Below are 23,324 nucleotides of genomic sequence, written 5' to 3'. Positions count from 1 at the left end.
ACCCAACAGTCATGACATGCATGCAGCTGATTCTGTGTAACTGAATCATTAATTGAAAGGGGCGTGTTCAAAATAATAGCAGCGTGGAGTCAGTTAGTGAGGTCATTCATTCTCCGAAAACACAGGTGTCAATTACGGCCCTTATTTAAGGAAAGGTGGCAGCAGATGCTGTACATGCTGCTTATAGTGCAATTCTCTCTGAAAACCTGAGTAAAATGCGTCGATCCAGACACTGTGCATAAGAACAGCGCATTTTGATTGGAGAGGGATAAACATATAAAGAAGTGCAGAAAATCACTTTCTGTAAAGGAATAGCACAAATTGGATAAATCATGTTTTGATTTGGAACAGAATGTGCAGTGTTTCCAATGCATTTGCTTGTATGGAAATAAAGCTAATTATAAGGATTTTGAGCTGTATTCACTTCTTAAAACACACTGCTATTATTCTGAACACAAGTGTATACTTGGGTAAACCGCTAAGAGATGTACTAAACACCTTTCCTTTCTTACATTCTGATGAAATAGCAGGCAAGTTTCTCCAGTGACCAGTTTACTCTTGGGTTAACAGGTTAACCGATTGTGTTAAAATGCACAAAGACCATGTCTGAAGATATACCAAAATTTTCCCCATTTAGGAAACACTGTACTCGATATTTATGAACCACAGAGATCATGCGATTTTCCATTAAAACACACAGACGACCATCTGGAATTCTGATTGTTGCATTTATTAAATACATTAAAATTTGCAATGTAACAAAACTTTTCTGCATATGAAATTCAAAACACAATTTACATGAACAAAAAGATGGCTCACTTCATTTTATCCATCGAGCGCGTTTGTAACACCAGGACTCTCCTCCACCAAGATCTCCGTCGATGCCAGCTCTTCGCTCTAACATCTTTCCATTTCCATTGTTCACAGACTACTTTGTTACAATAAAGAGTGCTAAACCAAAACATGAGGTAAGAAAATGGTTTGAAGATTATAGATCATGCAGAGCATGCTAAACGGCAAAAAGAGGGGAGGAAAAACAAGACAAAAAGTAAATAAAATAAAAAAAGAAAGAAAAAAAAAAGAAGAGCAACATAAAGGAAGTGCATTACAAAGTAAAAACTGAATTTACAGCTTTGCTTCTTTGGTTACAAAGTAGGCTGAACAATTTCACAGCTTTTTTTTATTTTTTTGATTCCCTCCACCCGAATAATATGCACAAGTTGTTTACTTATGCACAAGTCTTTTTTTCCAAGATGGGGAAGTATGGCGATTACCTTTCCATTCCATAGATAAAGAAACTAGCAAAAGAAATGAACTTTTTCGTATTTATCAAAATAGTTCACCAAAGATTCATTTAAGATTTTATGTGACAAGAACTTGTGTTTAATGTACAAACGTGCCATGTTTTTAATACTTTATACTATACAAAATGTACACTCAAACTGGATCTTAACTATTTGCCTTTAGTGTTAGAATTATGCCAGGATTGACTTTATTGCCCAGATATTTAAATAGATTATGCAATACACCGCCATATCAATGCATAACCAATTGTCTTACATATCAAATGTTCAAAATCCAATATTTTTAAGAATGGTTCTGTGACATTGTTCATTTACATTATGAAAATAGCAGCCCAGTAATAAATAAAACAGAGTATAATTGAACTATGGATTTTATGGATTGGATTCATGTTGAAACATAGTGGCCCCTAAAATCTCAACTCTCCAGAAAACAGAAAGGCTCAAAGTTGACCTCCGTGTAGAACGGAGCTCTCATCTCGCTCGGATCCTCGTCTTGACCTTGGTAATTGCTCTTCCGCACATCATGACCATTCACTCCAGCCCATCGGGACAGTCCCATAACTGGCCCCTAGGGTCCAGGCCCAGTGTCACCTCGCGTCGCCATCTGCTCAGCCCTCATCCCGTGTTGCAGTTAACACCCCCTGGACAAGGCCTGCCCCAGCGTGAGGTTTCAAGCCAAAAGAAAGCTCTCACACAATGATTGTCTAATACTGGGACGGACAAACAGCATATACACCGAAGCTCTTCACAGGTTGAAGACCGATGGCAAACAAGACAGGCGTTTTAATCTTTTTTTTTTTTTCCTTTTAAATTGCAGACTAAACTTTTTTTCCTCGCCCACATTTTGTCTGTGGGTAATAAAAATGCACTTCACGCTGAGGAGACATTAGGCTGCAGGGGGAGGGTCACCGGCTGAACGGCTTCCGGGGGGGCCGCGCTGACTGGGAGTTGCTGTGGAGGAGTGCTGTTACACTGGCTGTTCGGCTGGACTGTGAGCTGAGACAGCTGCTCATTGTTGGCCAGCGATTTCAACACTGCATTCTCCCTCTCCAGCACAGAGTTTCTCTCACAGAGCTCTTTTATCTGTTCTTTCAAGACCTCAACCTCCTCGCGAACAGCATACATTAAATGGCTTTTCACCAAATCCTGTGATGTGAAGAGGAAAAACATAAATGTTTATAAAGCCATGACAGGAACATAAGCAACAATCACATAAGCCTCAATCAAAATGTAAAAATGACTGCTACTATTATTTCTTCAAAGTAATTTACATAACAGAAGGCTTTGTGGGAAAGTTGCATAGTCATTATAAGCAGGCAAAGTTTCATTGATCACAAAAAAAGCCAATTATGATTGACAAATACAACTTACCATTGCTTGCTCTATTTTGTTATCAATGGCTACAATACTTGCTCCAGATGCACTAGAAAAGGGAAGGGAAAAAAAACACATTAAATCACAAGAAATTGGAAAAATGTGGATATTACACCCTGGGATGTCAGAAAAGGTTCATGTGCACCAGGTTAGCAGTAAAACAGCCAGCAAACACAATGCTAGAATTCAATACAGACTGGTTTTGTCCATCTTTGCTGAAAACGCAAAACCATTCAGCTCACTTCACTTGCTGCGTTCTGCACGGTTACTTTTATACAGCAGGGTGCACCTTCGATAGCGATTACAAATACAGACAGTGATCAACATTATATATGTGAGTATTATATTGTCTTTTTACTTTTAGTATCTCTAAGCACGTGAGACCTATGCTTGGCACAAGATTTTCTCTGGGGATAAATTAAGTTTTTATCAAATATTGCAAGGATCGACATAGGACCGATGCTTGTCATTTATACAATGCACCTCCCGCTCACAGCCTCACGAAAGAAGAAATCTAACATAATAAATCGGGACTCCCAATCTATACCAAACGGGGGAAAGCCCACACTGTACTGGTTTAATGCCAACTAATTAGCCAAAAGAACACTGCAGGAACAAATCAATTTCAACTAAGATCGTGCGCCCCACACGTCGTTAAATAATCTTTCCATCTTCCCTCCCGGTTCGCCAAAAACACCAACCCCCATCGATTTCAGGTCTTAAAAGCAGCACTGAAACATTCCTTTTAAAAATGGCTTTTTTTTTTTTTTAAGGCATTCCTTTAGCGACGGCGTCGGTTACACGTCAGTGTTTCTACGATGACCGCTGTTACAGCGCCAGAGAAACGCAACTCTCTTTACCTCCCCATATACTGACGCGTTTAACTTACAGTGCTCGGTATCCAGGGTATGAGACAGACGGTCAGACATGGTGGCATGACTCCCTTATTTCACCTTTCCTATTGATCGGCCTTCGCTCTTGCAGAACAGAGAAGCGCGCATTTCACGCCGAACAAAGAGCCCCACTGTCTGCAAAACGCTAGGCGGCGCTGCAGCTGCATGGATATAACGTTACTGGGGTTGTCCGTAAATAATAATAAAAAAAATCACTGGCGTTTAATCAAAGCGATAGAAAGTGTATTTGCGCGAACTAACAGACATTTAAAAAGTTATTATTGCCATGTTATAGTATAAACGGTGAATGTTTTGGCGGACACTGCAAACAGAAACCTTGCATTAGTTGGCCAAGCAGCGTGCGTAGATATCGGCAAGTTGTCAGCAAAGACAATTGAAGCACAAATTTATTGATTTCTAAAATGCGGAACCAGGCAACACTGAATATATTTAAAAACAAAATCTAAAGGGAAATTCAACAATTAAAATACACGCCATTGCTCAGAGATCCGTACGTGACAAGCAGCAGGTAGTCCGAAGCGCGTACGTGGAGACCCCAACATTATAACCAACATGACATGACGTATGTCTTTAAAGCTTAGTTATTATTATTTTTATTATTTAAAAAAAAAAAAAAAAAAAACTAGATACACAATTAATGGTAACTAATGCAGTAATACTGTGTTCTCAGTCGACGCGTTTTAAGATTAGACTGTACTTCTTCGTTTTAGTCGTAAAACTTAAAATTCGTTAAAAAAAAAAAAAGTCAGAAAAATAAAAATAAGATACCTGAGCCGACTTCTGCATGAGCCAAAGTTCCCTGAATATGTGGGTGAGGATCCAGGTGAACAAGTCAATCTGTAAGTCATCTTACTGCGCATATTCACCTTTAAGGTCTGCTTACAGATCTGTTAAATTACACTAAGTGCTGTTGGTAACGTTGTAGAAGATTATGACGTTAGGGAACAACTCGTCTATTTTAAAAGGAGTCATATGAACAAAATAAATAGGGTTGGGAGGGGTTTGCTGCACGGCTGCACGCCCCCACCACGTGAACGGCATCTAGGGCGACGAAAATACTGTACCGTCCCAAGACATACTAATAGTAGCACGTTTACGTTTTCTTAATTTAACAGCAATTCCATTTTATTCCCGTGCATACTTGTATAATTATAATGCAGTACGATTTTAAAATGGGCATGATACATCTTTCCCTCGTCAACTTGAAATCTCTCCCCATTCAGGAAAAAAGGATAGATCATTGAATAAAAATGCTCTACTAAAACATATACCACGAAAGGCTACATTTAACGCGAATTTAACACCAAGTACTTCAAGTTAAACCCGGAACACGCGAAATAAATATTTAAATAGGACAGGTCCGACGTCGTCTTACGATTTCAACCCGCGTTGCCATCTTCTTTCAAAAGTTTCAAACAGGAAATATAGAATGCAGTTCTATTTTCTCAATAACAAAAAAAAAAAAAAAACAATCCAATGGAAGCAAAGGACAGCTCTGTACCAATGCAAATATTTCAATTATTAAGTCGTTCTCCAAATCTCCCGTTCACTTCTGCAAATCTGTCAGGGTTAAGGTGACATTAACCTCTTTGTGCCCCGTGGTCAAACAGTCTGTCAGGAGGCATTTCAACTCACTGTCATTCCAGTAACCCTATTAAAGGGCAGAAGGGAAACATTTTTTCCCCTACTGTTCCACATTTTACGGTTGCCTGCATTTCACAAAAAAGCAGAACTACAATTAACGAAGAGAATTCATAAAACCCGTATGAACACAACCCCATAAATAAAAGCAAGAATCAATATTTGGTCGCTGAAAGTTACTGACAGAAGATTGCGGGGAATACTGATTTACATAGCTGAAGAATGGGGGTTTTAATTTTCCATGTGAAAAGCAATCCTTGCGATTAAAATTAATACAGCCATCTGCTGGCTGAATTATGTATGAATATATGTATGGCATAACACCGACAAGCGTTTCAACAACTTATTTCTACCATGAACAAGTTTTACCAAAACCGAGCTGCAAAACAACTTAAGGATTAAAAGTAAAATAAATGAAACCGTAACAAAGTGAAGAAAAAGACTAATTCCCCATGACACCATTCGGATAAAAAACCAGCAGTGCTACCGATTCGGTGATGTATCCGATTTGAGAACTATTCGCTTAAGCAGTTAAATACGCTCCATTAAGTTGAAAACTTTATGGAAATCGTTAAAAAAATAATAATAATTTAAAACTTGCAAAGCTTGAGGCAAATATGCCTACACACTCATGACAATTGGAAATATGCAAGAGAATGGTTAAATTAACAAAATTCTTTGAGCTGCCCCCGTCTAAACAAGGATTGAGTACTTATACTAAACCATTCCGACCCATATTTCCCTCAGTGAAGATTCTGCAAAACAAAGATAAGCTGGCTTAGGGAGTCTGGAGATGGACAACTTTATAATGAAGCTTTCATTTAAATGCAAATGCTAACTGGTAAACAGGTGAAAGATGCCTGTATAAAGCAGACCTTCCGTTTACTTGTACGTGACTTTAGCCCCATTGCGCCGACTTTTCGCATAGTACAGTAATGTGCCTGAACATGGAGGAGTACGCTAAATATTTGGCTAACCCATGGGCTCCATTTTGGAAGTGCTAATTTTTAGGGGGTAATGAAGAAAAACAAACCGGAATGGGAAGTTCAGTCCAAATGTCTACGATACGTCTGCAATGATGATTCAAAACCCTCAACTGAGCTCAAATTTAACGAGGGAAACAGGGAGGGGAAAAAAATCCAAAAATGGATTAAGCATTCATAAATGACTGGGCTCATCACATCACTGTTACTGAATATCACTGAACGATTTTATCAGTGTAAGATCTTAACTTTAGTTGCCTAGAGTCGGACTGTACTAGAAAACTAAGACACTTCAATACTGATATCAATCATAACCAATCAGATTAATAGAACCTCAGGAAATCCTTGCATGTTAAAGGTTTCTGTATTGTATCCCTACACCAGATATCTAGACCACTAACATTTGAAGGAAAAAAAAACAAGCGAGATCTTATGAAGTGTGTTGAACATAATGGTGTACTTTAGGCTTGGAATGGTCTGCCCCACAGCCTATTTTTCCGTAAGCCCTGCTGTTGCGTGATGTTGCATAATTCAAGGTTTTTACAGAAAGACATCTGTCATATTATAGCAGAAATGCCCGAATTTGTATTCCGCTTACTCAGATGGCAAAGGCCTATCGCACATTTAATCTGTCGAACCAAGGAATTGTAGCCAAGACACCTACACCTGGGGAAGATTTATATATTTTTTCTCCTCCAAGCAAGGACAAAATATTCCCAGAAAAATAACTAAAATTATTTATATAATAAAACGGCAGAAGTTTTCTGCAGGCCCTTGGTTAGCTAAAACAGATCTGTGACCAAGCGCAAGCAATGATTCCCTGTGACACTGCATTACCAAAGAACTGATTCAAGCACAGATGTCCCTGGTTAGCAAAGACCAAAAGGCTTGCCCTTCTTATGTCACTTTAGGCTGTTGCTTAAGGCCAGGGTACAAACCTGTTTATGTGGCAGATTTGTGCTTTAGAGTAATACTACGCACGATCACCTGGCAACTTCCTACTGAACCGGGGATTCAACCTCAGAAAAGACGTTTTAACTGTTTATCCCTGGGAACAAAAATTGATGGCAGGATGAAATCGTAATTTCCACACACAACAGCACATTAGCTATTTTAAGAAAGGGCTACACTGGAATTTTTACATTGTCCTATAAGACTGTTCTATCCAAATGTCCAGTCATATTTCATCCATCCACTTTCAATAACAGCTTATCCAATACAGGGCTGTGGTTAACCACAAAGCCAACCCAAGGCAGCTCAAGGAACACAAACACACACTAGTGGCAATGTACAGACACTTTCACGTCAGATGAGAGAGAATCCACATCAAGTACGCTTTGTATAAGGTTTCCCATTTAACCCCAAGCTGAAACTCACGGTGATGCTGCAGGAAATTCAGTAAGGAAGTCAGTATCGTATAATGATTTAATCCATCCAGTTTCCACAACCCCTTATCCAAAGCAGACCTGCGGGAAGCACAGGATATGAGGGATTGTACAAGGAGAGAGAAGCACTGGATGGGATGCCAATTTGCCGTAGAACACGCAAGCAAATGAAGGACAGTACAGACAAATCAATGCATCCAAACTGCATGTCTTTTGGACTGTGTGGGGAAGCCAGATCACTCATAGAAGAAATCCACATCAAAACAGGGAGAACGTGCAAACGACACATCACATTCCACATCCCTGGAGAAGCGAGGTTATAAACAGCGAGTTACCTCACACTGCCTGTCATTTTTCAGCGAAGCAGAAAATCTTGTTTGTGACAACAGCAACATTAGGCAAAAACAGATCGGACATGCCAGGAAGCACGCTCAGCTGAAATTGGACAATCATTTGCATAGATGACAGGCATTTCGCTTTCCGTAAGTCACACATTTTCAAAGAGCTCGCAAAAAACCAAGTCATTATATCAACGATGTAGGAGATGAATGGACTTGTTCAGTACAATAGAGGGGGAAAAAATGACCCACAACATCTGAGCAACAGTGTTTCTTAGATTTCTATACCTGGTGAGACTACATGACACTTTTCAATTATACACAACTAGTAAAGTAGAGATAAGTATTAAAAGGAGAGACACTGTACTGCTGGAGAGCTAAATATCCTGAGATGCTGATGATTCATGTCAACTAGGTTTGTAAACAATAACATGTGTATCAAACGTACACTAACGGAAAGCATCTGTCTCTCATCGCACATTACACACTAATATCTACTATGCATTCTGGTTTCAGCTTATGAAATCTTCTCCATCTCCAATGTACGCATCAATCAAGTAACCCATAGTGTTCAAATTCCCAGAAACACACGTAGTTTTGTCACATCTGGGGTGCTGAATCAATAAGTGACAGACATAAGCAGTGAGGACTCTGGGGGACGGTCCTCCAGCAAGGCATCAATGGCGCCCCCTGGTGATTGCGATAAGCAGCAAGGATGGACACTCCAGCCTAGTTTCATATCGCATAATACAGCACCAAATGTAACAGTTCCCCTACTGCCCCATACAAACGTCCTCTCTTCAGGGAGAAGCCCAGTTAATTTTAATATAGCCTCCCATTAGTCAGCAGCCACAAGTGTGTGTGTTAGTCACACAAACAAGAAGGGGGGGGGGGGAGCGTCTTGAAAAAATATTGTCAAGGTTTGTCAAAAACTGTCATGACACTCATGAATACGCAACACATTTTATTAAAGATGTTTAAGCTTCAGCATAAAAACTGCCACGTTGGAGAGACATGGAAACCAATCTGCTTTCGATGAACTTTTGATATACGATTGTTAATATACGATTACAGGCCATTATGTAAACATGGTTAAGTTACACTGGATCATAAGTAGAATGCCCGCTAGTAATCTTACATTAGCAGCACCCAAACCACAACGCTATTTGTTAATGCGTCCCAACATGAAAAAAATAAGCCATGTGACTTTAAGAATGAGGTGTTATGAATGCCAGAGTCTCATTCAGCATGTGGTGCTGAGGGTGTGATTTGCCTAGGGAGGCATCCCAAACATGCTGGAGCCATGCACACACAGGGGCTCGGTGCTGGCTCACACACAAGGATCATACCTATGACCGTGGCTCTTAGAGTCCCGTAACTTGCTAGGGGGAAAGGCTTGGTAGAAAGCTGTGGAGGGGTTCCTGCACAAATCAAGATTCAGAACGTAAGATGCGTGACCCACAAGAGCATTCCAGAGCCTGCCATGAACTGCGGCAGGTTATCGGCTTACTCTGCAGCACTAGAAGGCTGCATTGCTGTACTCCGGGTCTTGGCAAAGGTGGCCATTCATGACAATTCAGAATCATACGTATCCTTAATTGCAACATAAGTTTCCATGCTATGATCGCAAAAACATCACCATAAGCAGACATATGTCATGACATATTAAACAAAAGCCAAACAAAATGAGCGACAACAGGGAGGTATACAAGAGCTCAGATGACTATTTTCACTAGTTTTCCAGATGGTGAATTTGCTTTTTACACAGCTGCCTTGTTAAATTTGTCCTTTCCAGCTTGCTCGTGGAATAGGTCAGATGTTATGTTTGCTTACATCCATAACGTACACAACATGAATCATCACACAACAAACGAAGACCACTTCCACACTCTATCATGGAATTCTGAGACAGAAACCGGAGTTTGGATTAACCCAAGACCTGACCTTGAGACAGAGAAGTCTTTTTTTACCATTAAAACCATCAGATACTGATGCAGATACACTGACAACTTATTACAGTTGGTTATCCAAATATCCCTCTCCCACCCAGATATCCAGGACAAGGCCACATGGGGGGGGGGGGCTGGAGCCTATCCCAGGCAGCATGGGACGCAAGGGGGGGAAAAACACATAACATTGGGCAGGACAACAGTCTACAACAGTGCGCACATGTGTGTGCTTATAAACATGCTCCACCCAAAAACACCTTCAAATCTGCCTTCAGCTGACTGCAATGATGGCCATAGGTGGATTCCGGTCACACACAGCATTAAGGACGCACACGCTACATTTTACGTGGCCAATCCCGATTTTTTTAAGCCTCACCTACCAATACCGATCCTGACCAACCCCAAGTTTTAGTTTAATAATACTTAACAGACTAAACCTTTTTTTAAAAAAAAAAAAAAAAAAAAAAAAAAAAAAACACTCCTTTAATGAACTTAGCTTTCTGCAAGCAAAATATTTTAAATAACCTTTTCAAATAAAAAGGGCTCTGCAGGCGTCCAATTAAACTGGGTGTTCCGAATGCTTCTGAGGTAAGGTTCCTACTTTTTTACTGTGAATTTGACGTCTCCGTCCCACACTTTAAGGAATGCAAGTGTGCAAGGAAGTGTGGAAGAGACAGCGACCGAGGAGGATGCGCTCGCACATATACACACAGCCAGTAGCGGTGTAACGATACGCGAAAATCACAGTTCGGTATGTTTTCAGTACAGCAGGGGTAAATAATAAAAATTTTAAATAGTGGTTTACTGAACAAAGTATGACAGTTAATCTTAAATGAAAAAGTCTCTGTCAATACTGCTGCAACCTACTAATAAAGAAGTCAAATTTACTTAAAGTAATTCAAAATAAATGTTCTCTCAAGTATATAAAAATATCCATTAAGATGCACATTTAGAAAATTAAGTGTACCAGACCCGCACTGTATTTATATTAGCAGTTTTCAGCTTAATATTAGAACTGCGCAACAAAAATACTGCCTCAATAAACACAAAGTATAACAAAATAAAATATCCATGATGGTTCAGCAGTGGAAGGTCATCAGGTCCTGGTTTATCCTTGTTTACCTTAACTATGCGCGTATGCATAGGGGCGGATGAAACTACGACACTTTCCAAATGTTGCTTAGGGGAAACACACAAACGCACAAAGTTTCCGCAGTTACTGCGTGTTCAGTACATATGTGTACCAGACTGAAATACCCACGGAATACCCAAAATAACCATGACAAACACTGTTTATTCAATTGATTCAATTAATTGATATCAAATGAGAGGTAACTGACAGTTACAAGTAGTGATATCTACAGACAGCGCTGAGATATGCAGGCTGTAATTACTTTGTTTCACATTTTTTTTTTTTTTGTTGTAGTTTTGTTGCAACCTCTGAACACAAAGGCATTGTGTGATAGGCACTTGCTGGTTATTCCTGTCGTTACAGTACAGTAGTGTTAAGTACAATACAGGGCATTAATTGGAAGCCCAGCTTAGCCATACTTGTCTAGGTGACTCCTTGACAGCTAGTGTGTCTGATGTGCCATCTACCGTACTTCTACTTTGCTATGTCCAAAAGTATGAGTAACAAGTAAATGTAAATTTGAATGTAGTGCTATACCGTGATTCTTATAATACCTCAGAAATGTGCACTGTGGACACATTTGCAAACGGGTACGATAAAATATTGCCATATCACCCATCGCTAACTTGGACCAAAAAATTGTGTTAGATGGTAAAATACTTGATCAGCTCCTAAAATCTGCCATATTTACACTGATTGCTGTCAGGGCAAAAATGGGATTTTTCAATGAGTAGCCGATGAATCTTTGCATCCCTATAAAGCGTACAAATTCAGAAAACATGAAACATATGATAACTTGACCAGAGCTGTAACTAACGACTATTTTTCTATGGATTAATCTATCGACTATTATCAAAAAGTCATCTATACTGCTCTGCGATGACGCTTTAAGATTAACGTCGACTAGTCATGATTGACACCAACATGGACACCTCAGACAATGCCAGTTACGCACAAGTTCGGGAAAAACTGAGCGGATGGAATTATTTTTGTACCTCCGTTACATTTAATGCATTAATGAATATCTTTTAAGTTGTCTCCCCGTATTACAGCCTTGGGAAATTTGACTGATAACCGATATACTTTTGCCTAATTCTATTGGTGTTTTGCGAATACAGATCTTCGCTAAAGCATTCCCTTCTCTTGTGGATTTATTAATGACATCATCAGCGATTAGTTGAGGTGGACTCGACTTTCACTGCATAGGCCTAACTGTCGACTCCCCCCCCCCCCCCCCAGTCGGGCAACCCCTACTACATACCAAATGACTACCACATTAAAGTCCCAGCCTGTCCAATATAAAAACAGCTAGTCAGGTCTTTAATCTTTCTGGCCTTTACATTACATTCAGGATGTTTAAACATGTGCATATTAATTTATACAGACAAATATCCACACATATATCAAACTCCATCCTGAATGCTGCCAGCCCTAGATTGTTTCAAATCCTGACAGATACCGATTCTTTGGGAGGTTCGGCTTAAATAAGTTAAGAGACACGCCATCAAAAATAAAATAAATTGTATAATAAATGGCAAATTATGAAAAAGTATTTATTTTTTGGTAAGAAAATACTAACTCTGGCATACAACAGTCTCTGGCATAATTATATTTTATACCCAGGGATGCATATATACTACCAGTCAAAAGTTTTTGCACACAGTGTGATTTTCTACATTTGCATGTCATTCATTTAACATTTACTAAAAACACACTTAATATTCTTTGCTAACAAATAAATTTACAGTATGTTCACCATGAGTACCTTTATTAGAAAGAAAATCAAAGAAACCTCCTCTAGCAGTTATAACAGCAGAGAAAATGAGGCATTCTTTCTACAATGGACATTAAATACTGCTCGGTTTCATGGGATAAAAAATAGTTAACAAGTGCATTTAAAGTTAAAGGACAGCCTAGAATGAGACTGTGACATCACCACACAACCATTTAATAGGATGTCAGACACGCACTGTCACATACTCTTTACATGTTATGAAGGAAACTTGTTTTATTTGACTTGTATTTTCATTTATAATCGTTCAGTCAACTTTCCAATACTTAAGAAATAAACTGAAAAGTGGTAAAAACCTGTGGTATGCAAAAACTTTTGACTGGTAGTATAAGTACACATACACTAAAACGCGATACATGTGGCAATTGATTGTTGTAACAGCGCAAATGCGCACATTTTTTGTGCATTTGCACTGCTATTACTAGAAATTACAGTGCACTTTAGCATTTAAAAAGTTAAAATGTACAGTAATTTGTCATATCACCATAGATGCACATAAAATAAGAACGGTAAGGTGAATGCATATTTGCGTACCAGTTACGTGCATCCCTGTAACTGTATACATCTTACATAAAATTAATAAATAACACAAAAAGGCTGATCAAGCTTCATAAACTATGTTATAGTAGTACCTTTTGATATTGCACTGTCTGCACCAAGTTTTGTTTTACTATGAAATGCTTGCTTACTGACAGACTAGCATTATTCAGCAGTACTGCAGCCTTCTTTACTAGTATTTGTTTTTCAGAAACTCTTCATACTCCAATCCTTCATGTCTCGCCTTAAGGTGAGCAATCAAATTTGTTGTATTGAAGTGCTTATAGTAGATCCTCCTCAAATTTTAGCAGAGCAATGTTTGCAACATGCATTTTCGCTAACATTAAAATAATTCCACACGTTAGACATTTTTCTAACTGTTTAGTACGTGGGTTTGCAAAGCAATAAGGGCCACCATCTTAAAGGGAATTATCGGCAGTAAATATCGGCTGATTTTTAAGTATCGGCCAAGAGCCGATTGTTGCTGTATTGCGTGATACTGAAAGCTGGCCGATAGAGTCGGTGCATCTCTAGTGATTATGATTTTTGCCATAATCGAGTAGCCCTACTATGGGGCCTTCAATGCTGAAATTTTATTGCCAGTTACAGAATTTACATTTGTATGTATCAATACAAATAGATATGCATGCAGCAGCAGTATAATTTTAAATAACTGAGATACCCCAATATGTGAAATTGCATTATATGCAATTAAACTAAAGTTTGGATTTTTTTTTTCCGTGGGAGTAAAACCACCCAAAAGTGGAACGATGTAATGAGGGAAAACCCAAGTAGGAAAGGAGAATTGTAAGTAAGGGCCACGGTGATTTCACAATCACAGTACTAAACATTATACGTGATAAAACTGCAGTTTCACCATAAAAATTGTTTCCGTTTAAGAGAAAAGTGGCAAGACACAATAATACCAGAACTAAAATCCCCTCAAACCACTTAAATTACAATCTACAACAGTGGACACATGCCTAGCTAAAACGTTATAAACACACATTCTTGGAGAATGAGCATGTTGAGATTTATTTTAGTCAGATTTATTCAATAAGACAAATTAAATTAAATCCCTTCAAGGATTAGTTCTAAAGTTTTCTTATATAGCACCCTTCACAACACAGCTGGCCCAAACCACGTAGATGTAAAAACTAATAACTGATGTGTAAAACTAAAAAGTAACTGCACAAAAAAAGAATAATTCTGAGCAGAAAAAGCCAGACAAAAGCAAAGGAAACAACATCCTATATAACCATTTGGCTGGGGGAGGAAGTCTGCACCTCGAGCCTCCTACAAGTCAAAAATGATTATAGTTGTAGTTTCAGAAGTAGACATCATGATGCAAAGAATATTCTGCGGCAAATGATAACGGTCACCAGATCGAAAGGTCAGCTGCTAGCTGCACAGCATCTGGGGCAGATGTTAATAGGCATCATCTTAGGGGAGATACAGGGCTTCCCGTCTGCGAGTCAGGACTTACGTGATAAAATGCTAGCACTTCACTTTAATTTAAAGCAGGCCAGCATTTACATCTGTACACGGTACCCTTTGACTTAATCAACTATGCTGTAGAACCAGCCACCGGTTCCCCAAGCATAGTCAAATACCAAAACCCCTCACACGATTGTAGAGGTGCTAGAACATTAATAGGTCACTTCAACTCGCTTTAACATATCAGAACAAATGCATATATTGCGGGACTAGTCCATAAGCAGTATGGGGGGGGGGGGGCGGGGTGGAGGCCCCCCAAGCTGATTCAGACACACCCGATGGTGCTTCTTTTCTAGTTGCCATTACTCATGTCTGCACAGTGTACTTTCAAGCGGAGCCCATCCTATTACCACACCGCAAACCTCGTCGAGGTGGAACAGGCACACCTTCCACTGACGCACAGCAGCCAAGACCATTTTTATGGCCTCCAATTAATGACAGTCAAAAGTCTAACTTTACTAGGGTATAACAACTGAGATGAAGAGTCTTTGTTCAATGCGTTTCATTAACATATGTTTCACCGATTGTGTACGTGTGAAAATCCTGGAACCATTTAGCAACAGCAACAAGGAAAAGACCATAAAACACACCTACTGCATAGATATTTTGTTATTTCTCTAAAAGGACAATGAATGAATGAATTTATAATGTACGTAAAAAACTTGAACAATCCTATAGGCCCCTGTCTTCCTGACCTGTCTACCTCCTATAATGTGATGTTTGTGTATGTATGGTCGGGTTGATGGCCTGCTTTTCACTGGTACTTGTGACTAGTGACATGGTGAATTGCAACAGCAATAAAGGGAATTAATCAATCAATCAATCTTAAATAATCCCAATATTTGATATGAAATTTCATATCCAATAAAAACACTAGGTCTACACATTGCAAGCCCAGATAACCATTTTCATCAAGAGTGTTCAGCAGAGAAACAAAGCCCTTGATTAAGACCAAGAAAACCTGTTCATGCCGCTATTATATGTATACACAATCCCACTGTCCGTTAAAGATATGCCAGGAGATCAGTCAGCCAAAAGACTTTCTAATGTTCGCATTCATTATCGGTCTGAAGGCACCAATCAAGCACAGCGATAAACACGGCTGTAGAAACGGATTCCAGTGAAGAGGCTCACGTTAGACAGAGAACAGGTCAGCGGCGATCAGGAGCCCGGTGGACAGGCAGCTTCCGCCAGGAGGGCGTTGTACAATCGGGGCCATTCAGGCAGCTCTTGGAACTCAGCCCTGGAAGTTTATATGGGTCAGCTATCTGTGGAAAAATGATCTGCTCTTGTCTCATCTCCAAGGCCCTGGAAACTCCCTTCTGGACGCGTGGTTGAAGAGCTTTCAAACAACCACACAAGCCGCTGGAACTGTGGCTTGTGTAACGAATCCTACACTTAAAAACACGGAGGAGGGAGGACCAAAAGCACAGTTTTCCTGATGGTAAATTCAATGTTTTCACATCCACACAATTTTCCATCCAAACAAAATCATATAATGCAAATCATACATTGAACTGATTGTGGCGATTTTCATGAATTTACTCATACACTGCCCTAGCTCTCCATCTCAAAAATACTGCCGTGCCAGGCAGCAGCACTACAGCGGAAAGGCTCTTACCCATTTCTATTTCAAGTAATTATAATTGTGACTCAAATTTGAGATCATGAAGTCGCTGTCCCTGCCCTTATACACCTGTGATTTTTGATTACAAGTGTCCACGTGGTTCTCTCTTATCCCCATGCATGTATGATGCAGAATCCTGCAGTATTACCCCTGATGTAAAAACAGCATTGACCTTAATCCTACATAATTCTTCAGTAACCGCTATCAGAGGTAATGCCCCCCCGCCCCAAAAAAAAAAAAACACAAAACTACTCAATAGGGAACTTTTCACATGTTTCTTTGGGACCAATCACCCCATTAACACCCATATAAAATTAGTTCTCATAATGCATCTAATGAGCCTTAATGAATCTTAATTAATTTAATCCTGTTTCTAGATGTTTACATACGGAAAGACTTTTACTACCAAACTTCACAAAATAAGGGCTTCAGTGCCAGAACAACATGCAAAACATAAAACCGCCCTCCAGGACTTCATGTGGAGCTTATCAGCTCACAGAACACTGGGGAAGGACTGCTGTCTGATACCTGATAGGGCAAGTAGGAAAGGGCTCGCTAATCAACCGAGAAAGGTGTCCACGGAAGCCACTGACAGATGCCTCTAGTCAAAAATGCCAACATGCAAATTGCACAGTCTCAGATAATGCGACTGGACCTTTTTTGTGTATGTGTGTGTGTGTGTGTGTGTGTGTGAACTTAATGTTCTTTAAAAAGAAAAATGTCAGCGATCACGTTAATAGATTTCTTGACATCTTAATCAAAGTGATAATTATTATACCTTCTCTTTCTGGAATGCAGTTAAGCTTACAGGAAGCCGTTTACTGCTTGTGACTCAGGAAAGTCCACCTTAACTACAGGCCCAAGAAGAGTTCCCCAAGGAAAGTTGTAAATTCAACTCATAAAAACTTTCAGAATACAGAAAACCATCCACAATACTCCCAGCATGACCATGTTTTTGGTGAGACCGTTAACTTGCATAGCACAGCACTACAGTACTTTTACTAGCTTTCAGGAATCTCGTACTTCAATCATTACTTGCAACGTGTTACAGCTTACGATTCAGTATTTTAATTAAATGCAGATCATAATGCTTTACATATTATAGTGATTAAAACTTGCTCAAAACACCTCTATGGTAATAGAAATTACCCATAATACAAGAGGACGCTTTGTGACCAAGATGGTCAGATCTACAATTTAAGGTTTTGCTTGGAATATTACAGCTTCTACACCCAACTCTTTAGTTACCACCATGCATGTGCATGATTATATTTTTGATAACAAATGAACAGAAATAGCACAGAATAGGTTATTCTATTTTTACTCAGTCTACAAATGCAGTCACAGCCAAGAACCAGAGCCAGGTGGGTTAGAAGGGCATGTATCGCAAAACGTATCGCAAACGTATCGCAAACGTATCGCAAACGTATCGCAAACGTATCGCAAACGTATCGCAAACGTATCGGTACTGTTCGGGGGCTGAAGTCATGACTGGGAACAGGAAGCATGCTTCTCCACATCATGCAGAGAACAGCAGCTCCCCTCATGCAAATGAACAACTCCTTCAGCAACAAACATCTGGAAAAAGTGAACCCCCCCCACACACACACACACACATATACCCCCCTATCATAATAAATGTGTTAAGAGCTCTTGCTTCTCCTCTGTAGCACTCAGCAAGACAAAGACAAACACAAAAATGGGGCACAAGGCATAACTGCTGCTCACTTTAAACCAAAAAATAGTCAGTCATGAAGAATAATTACAACGCCTGATTGGCGGGTTTCGCGTTCTGCAGTGAACTGACGAGACACTAAAAAGGTCCGGAGGTAATGCAATCCACTGGACTTCCTTATTGGCAAAAGCAATGCATACAATTTCCCGCTATATCTTAATATAGCAGAAACCTCCAACTTCAAAATATAAAGGCAACTAGAACAGTAACTTAACATAAATTATTCAAAGGCACCACCCCATGGGACAGATTCATCACAGGACAGTTAAGCCTGCGCGCATCAAGAAGTCTGTATGGCAACCCCCCTAATGAAAACGGTCCTTAGCCCTTACACACATGCCAGTTGCTCCTTGTCTGACCCAGTTGTTCCCATTCCAGATTTCCCCTACGATGAGCTGGAGGAAGCATGGCTCAGGTTTCCGTTTCCATGTGCTATTAAAACAGCGATACCACGACAACTGGTGTCACCCGAATCCTGCGAGTGGGATTCGCTCGCTCGATGCCAGCAAGCCATCTTTCGCTCTTTAGGACGCTCACTGCCGTGAATCCTTTTTCACTGCATCTCTGCCTCAACAAAACCAGAAATGGGCCTAATAAAGTCTAGGAATGATTAACAATGGCATTCTGGATTCTAAACACACAACACTACTAAAATATAATGGATCTTTAGCCACATACTGGCACAAATAGTATGAATTACTGTTATACACTGCTAAAATGGAATATAAACTATATCTATACACATGCAAATAGACACACACGATTTGTTTATTTATATATAAAAATGTTTTGGATATCTGTCAAATTAGTGACACTATCAGCTAGTCACTTGAGTGTTAATATATCCAACTTACCTGCTAAAACATGTAAACTAATTTCGGCAATAAAGTTTACCCTGAAGTGTACAGGAGTGTCATGACAACAGGCAGGTCTGATTACTGCAGAGATTCCTCCCATCCCTGCTTGGGATATACACCCACTGGGCCTTACCTGTCTTCATCTCCATCAATGGTGATGGACATTCCAAACAGGCTGTTCACAGAGGGTGTCGTTAACTGTAGGCTTTCTGGGATCAGAGGCTTCATGACATCTTTTCCAGAGATGACAGAAGGCTGAGGTAGCGCATCAGACTTCCTCCGGTTCTCCTCCACTTGGCTGCCTGGGGCCTGGCCGAAGGTGGCAGGGATGTTCTGAATGGCCGCCCCAGACATGGTTCCACTGGGGGCCACCTGCGACTGGCTCTGAAGAGACGGCCCTGGAGGGGGCGCCGCCTGATTTGGCATAGTCAAGGTAGTGCTGGAGGTGCCAGGTACCGCGGCAGGCAAGTTTTGGAGGCTAGGGGCCGCCGCGTGGGAACCCACGGAAACGGATGTGTTGCTGGCGACTCCCAAAGACTGGCGTGGAGCTGCAGCGGGCTGCTGCTGTTGGGCCACCCCGCTTCCCAAGATGCTCTGCTGTGTTAGGTGACCTTGAGTGGGCGCGGACTGACCACCCGGCAGCGACACACCGGCGGAGCCTACTGCTGAATCTCCAGCGGGCCCGATGAGACCCAACACCCCTCCGGAGGCAGGCGTCATGACCGGGGACGGGCCCTGGTTGACCGACGGCCCGATCGGGAGGGAGGCCACAGAGGCAGCGGCGCTTGGAGGCTGCACGGCTGACAGGTGCTGTTGCCGGTAATCCGCCTGACCGGCAGGTATCAGAGGGGGCAGGTGGTGACCCGCCTGCGGCTGTGTTGGATAAGCAAACGGCTGGGCCTGCGTCACGGGCGGCATGCTGGGGGACTTCTGCTGCACGTTCGCATGCATGCCATTGGGTGCGGGCAGGAGATGGGTCGGGGGGGCGACAGGCGTCACTGAGACCTGCGTCTGCTGGGAAGCCGAGACCACTATCGGCTTGCCGCCAGGGACGACGCCATAGCCATGCCCTACCGCCCCACTAGCGGGCTGGTGCCCGACACTGAAATTCTGCTGTAGCTCAGCAGGAGGCAGATGGGCAGCAAAGGAACTATCTGTGGCAGAGTCAGGGCCCTGGGTGGAATGCAGAGCGGGTGCTGCCACCGAGCCTCCGGTGGCCCCCAGCCCGCTGTCCCTCTCTGCGTTGTGATCCAGGGCATTGCCATGCCTAATGCTGTCCACAGTCCGGGTGATAACTTCCGAATCTCTTTCATAAAACTCAGTACAAGTCCACCGACCCCTCCTGAAGGGCTCCCCTGATCCATGATCGAGTTTTATGACCCTGAACCGTGAACTGCAGCTGCTGGTATTAGCTACCGAACTAGCGGCAGGGGTCACAGCGGCTGGCTGCGAAACAGGCGCTGTCATGTGAGCCGCCCCCGCAAGAGAGGTAGGCTGCTGCATGACCCCGACTGGCGCTGCGGGTGGCTGGCTGGGGGGTCCACCGGCATGTGCAACACCTGACACTGCTGTGCTTCTAAAACCAAATCCCCCGTTCAAAGGACCAGATACTGCCTGTAGATGCCCATCTTGAGGTATATGTACTGTCGTGGTGCCGGGGGGCTCAGCCTCCGTAACGTTATTTAGGGTTTCTTCAGATGAGCTCCGGTCACAAACCTCCGGCTCGAAATCGGCCCGTGACACATCAAATATTTCAGAGGAAACATCCTCGGTCCTCGATTCGTCCGGATCGTCTAGACTTTCGGTGTCGTCGGTCATGCTGCTGGCGGCCACCTGAGCCTGTGTCACACTGGTGATCTGAAAACAGCTCTTCTTTTTCACCGGCATTTTAGACATTTTAGACGCTTATGTTGATAACGACACTCGCTTGTCTGGAATAGCCGTCCGTGAAGTATCCGCTTAACACAGCTGGCAGAACGAAACACGGTGGTATGGTAACAAGTTCACAGTCTATAACTGTAAGCGGGACTACTATGCGTCATCTTCCTTCCTCTCCAGCCCGGCCGCATTTTATGGCTTTAACATAGTTAGGCGACAGCAAATCTCAACTCCAACGGCGCAGACACGACAACGCGGCCAGCTACACACCGGCTTCTCCGCGGCAGACGGTAGTCTCTCTCCGTTTCGTGAGAACCGGCCTGCCCCGCAAGGCAGCTAATGTTCCGGCTCCGGATTTAAGAGCAGGCCGCTGTCGCAGATACGGCTCAGCAGCCGCTACCGCTACTTTAGTCTGAGGCTATCCTGTTCCCCACTACTCTTTAAATGAGCATTTTTTTACCTGGAAACCAGAACGTTCCGCATCATGACAAGCACGTCTTTCAGTTACGCTTTATAAAGAAACAACTATGTCTAATAAATGGATTTAAGGTATCCACTCAAGCCTTCCCGCACTCCAGCGTTTCTCTTCTCTAGCATCCAGGGGGCTGAAATTCACAAACCTACTCCCCTCCTCTCCGGCTCGATAAGATGGCTATGAGAGGCAGCGCAATGCACTCTGGGAGGATTGTGCGTTGACGTACGCAAAGCCATAGAAGAATACTACTTTATACGCAATGTAGGAAACGTTCGTATTTTAAACAGGGGTTTCGGTGACGTCAAACCGGAAAAGGAAGTAGATGTTGCGTGTGTGTCATTCATTACTTCATTAGAACCAAGGAATTCAACGTTATATATTCCTATATATATATATATGATTTATTAAATATACAGATAATGGATGGATAAATATATAGAAATTCTTATCAATTAGACAAAATTATTTAGCAGGCTAATAAGTCAAACATAAGAGTGTTTCCACTGTGAGAAATCGAACCAGTACGTACCTCTCGTGCCAACTTAGGGGTTCGTTTTTATCTCATTAACCTTAGTTCGCTTGATCGACTTAATATTCCGTCGATCTACGCCATTAGCCATTCATAATTATATTTTATTTACGTTGTTTTTATTTACTTTATGCTTTATAGAAAATTAAACATTAAGTGCTATATTATAAAAATAATGAATCGCTAGCTTTCCATATTGTGTTATTCAGGATGGGCATCTCTCACGCATTTGGCGTGAAACTCACGCTTTGTGACTCCTGCTCACACAAGAAATTTTACGGCAAATCTATTACATTATAAACCTAAAATTAACCACATCTAAAGAGTTGGGGTAGTTTTTAAACCCTACAGACTATTTACGGAGTAATAAAACTGTCACATGCATGTAAATGAGTGCCCACTTGTCTTGAATTGAAAATCTCAGCGCCAGCCAGCTGCCCAAAGTTGGCAACACTGGATATATTACTTACAGTGAATTTCTGCTTTAGTGTTTGGCTGGCTTCGTTAAGTGAAAGTAAATTGGGTGGTTACTATAACAGTAGAGATACATTTGGAGAAACTGGCACATTGCGTATTTTAACTGTTTGGAAGCTGAAGTTTCTTAAAGCTGATTTAACATCATATGTAACCTTTATTTTGTTTCTAATAAAACGTATGATTCACAACACATTATGTATAACATTAAAATGTTGACCTAAAATGTCTAAACGTCATAGCCCCTTGCCATTGGACTTCTTTTCGGCTGCATTCCGTCATATAGACTTGGTGTGTCTCTAAAGACGTGGCCTTTGCCCGCAGTTATAATACTGTATACTGTGGGAACTGCGTGGCTTTCGAGAAGAGTCTCCACGCTGACTCGAACGAAAGAATCACGTTTTAACTGCCAGGGAGCTACTATGTTAGTTTTCAAAAACAAAGCCTACCCCTTCCAAACTGCTTAAAAACATTGCAGTACAAATTATTTCATGTCATTGATTACACATTTTTGCTATACAGACATGGCACACCTCGACTTGCCCTTGCATTGTTTGTCTATGATTCGTCACATAATTCTCAGTATGTCCTAAAATCTGATAACTGTACTTATTGTTTTTTGTCAGTTGTTAATATTAAATCCTACTTTGTTTAGTCTTGCGGGGTTACATTGTTCTGTCTGGGCATGATGTCATTATGACACATCATACACAACCCCGACAATTTAAAAATTTTATGTTAATGAAAACTGCAAGCAAAGAAATGTTAAATGTTTATTGCTACATTCAATCTATACTCAATTTATATGATTAAATCTATAGCCTGCTTAGCAATATATTTTTAATGCAGTATATCAAATCAATTGAGTGAAAATAATGTTTCAGTATTCCATTAAAGCAAAAG

At 41.2% G+C, this 23,324-nt stretch overlaps 1 protein-coding gene across 2 annotated transcripts; it reads right to left on the bottom strand.

Moving 5' to 3' along the window:
* Positions 1 to 709: 709 nt before the first annotated feature.
* On the bottom strand, positions 710 to 21,667 carry tsc22d2 (TSC22 domain family 2). 2 transcript variants are annotated; one of them, XM_023844239.2, is made up of 4 exons: positions 19,199 to 21,667; positions 9,289 to 9,360; positions 2,676 to 2,727; positions 710 to 2,450 (listed from the first exon to the last, which is right to left on the bottom strand). In XM_023844239.2, exons 1-4 carry the CDS (start codon positions 20,959 to 20,961, stop codon positions 2,175 to 2,177), a joined length of 2,163 nt encoding a protein of 720 aa, XP_023700007.1. In that variant the 5' UTR covers positions 20,962 to 21,667; the 3' UTR covers positions 710 to 2,174. The 2 variants fall into 2 exon arrangements, with proteins under 2 accessions (XP_023700007.1, XP_023700008.1); XM_023844240.2 differs by lacking the exon at positions 9,289 to 9,360 and having other exon boundaries at positions 19,199 to 21,666.
* Positions 21,668 to 23,324: the final 1,657 nt, after the last annotated feature.

This window comes from Paramormyrops kingsleyae, chromosome 15 (assembly GCF_048594095.1).
Source record: "Paramormyrops kingsleyae isolate MSU_618 chromosome 15, PKINGS_0.4, whole genome shotgun sequence".
NCBI classification, from domain to species: domain Eukaryota; kingdom Metazoa; phylum Chordata; class Actinopteri; order Osteoglossiformes; family Mormyridae; genus Paramormyrops; species Paramormyrops kingsleyae.
Note: the sequence above shows the minus strand (reverse complement) of the source record. Positions and strands in the feature narration are given on the sequence as shown.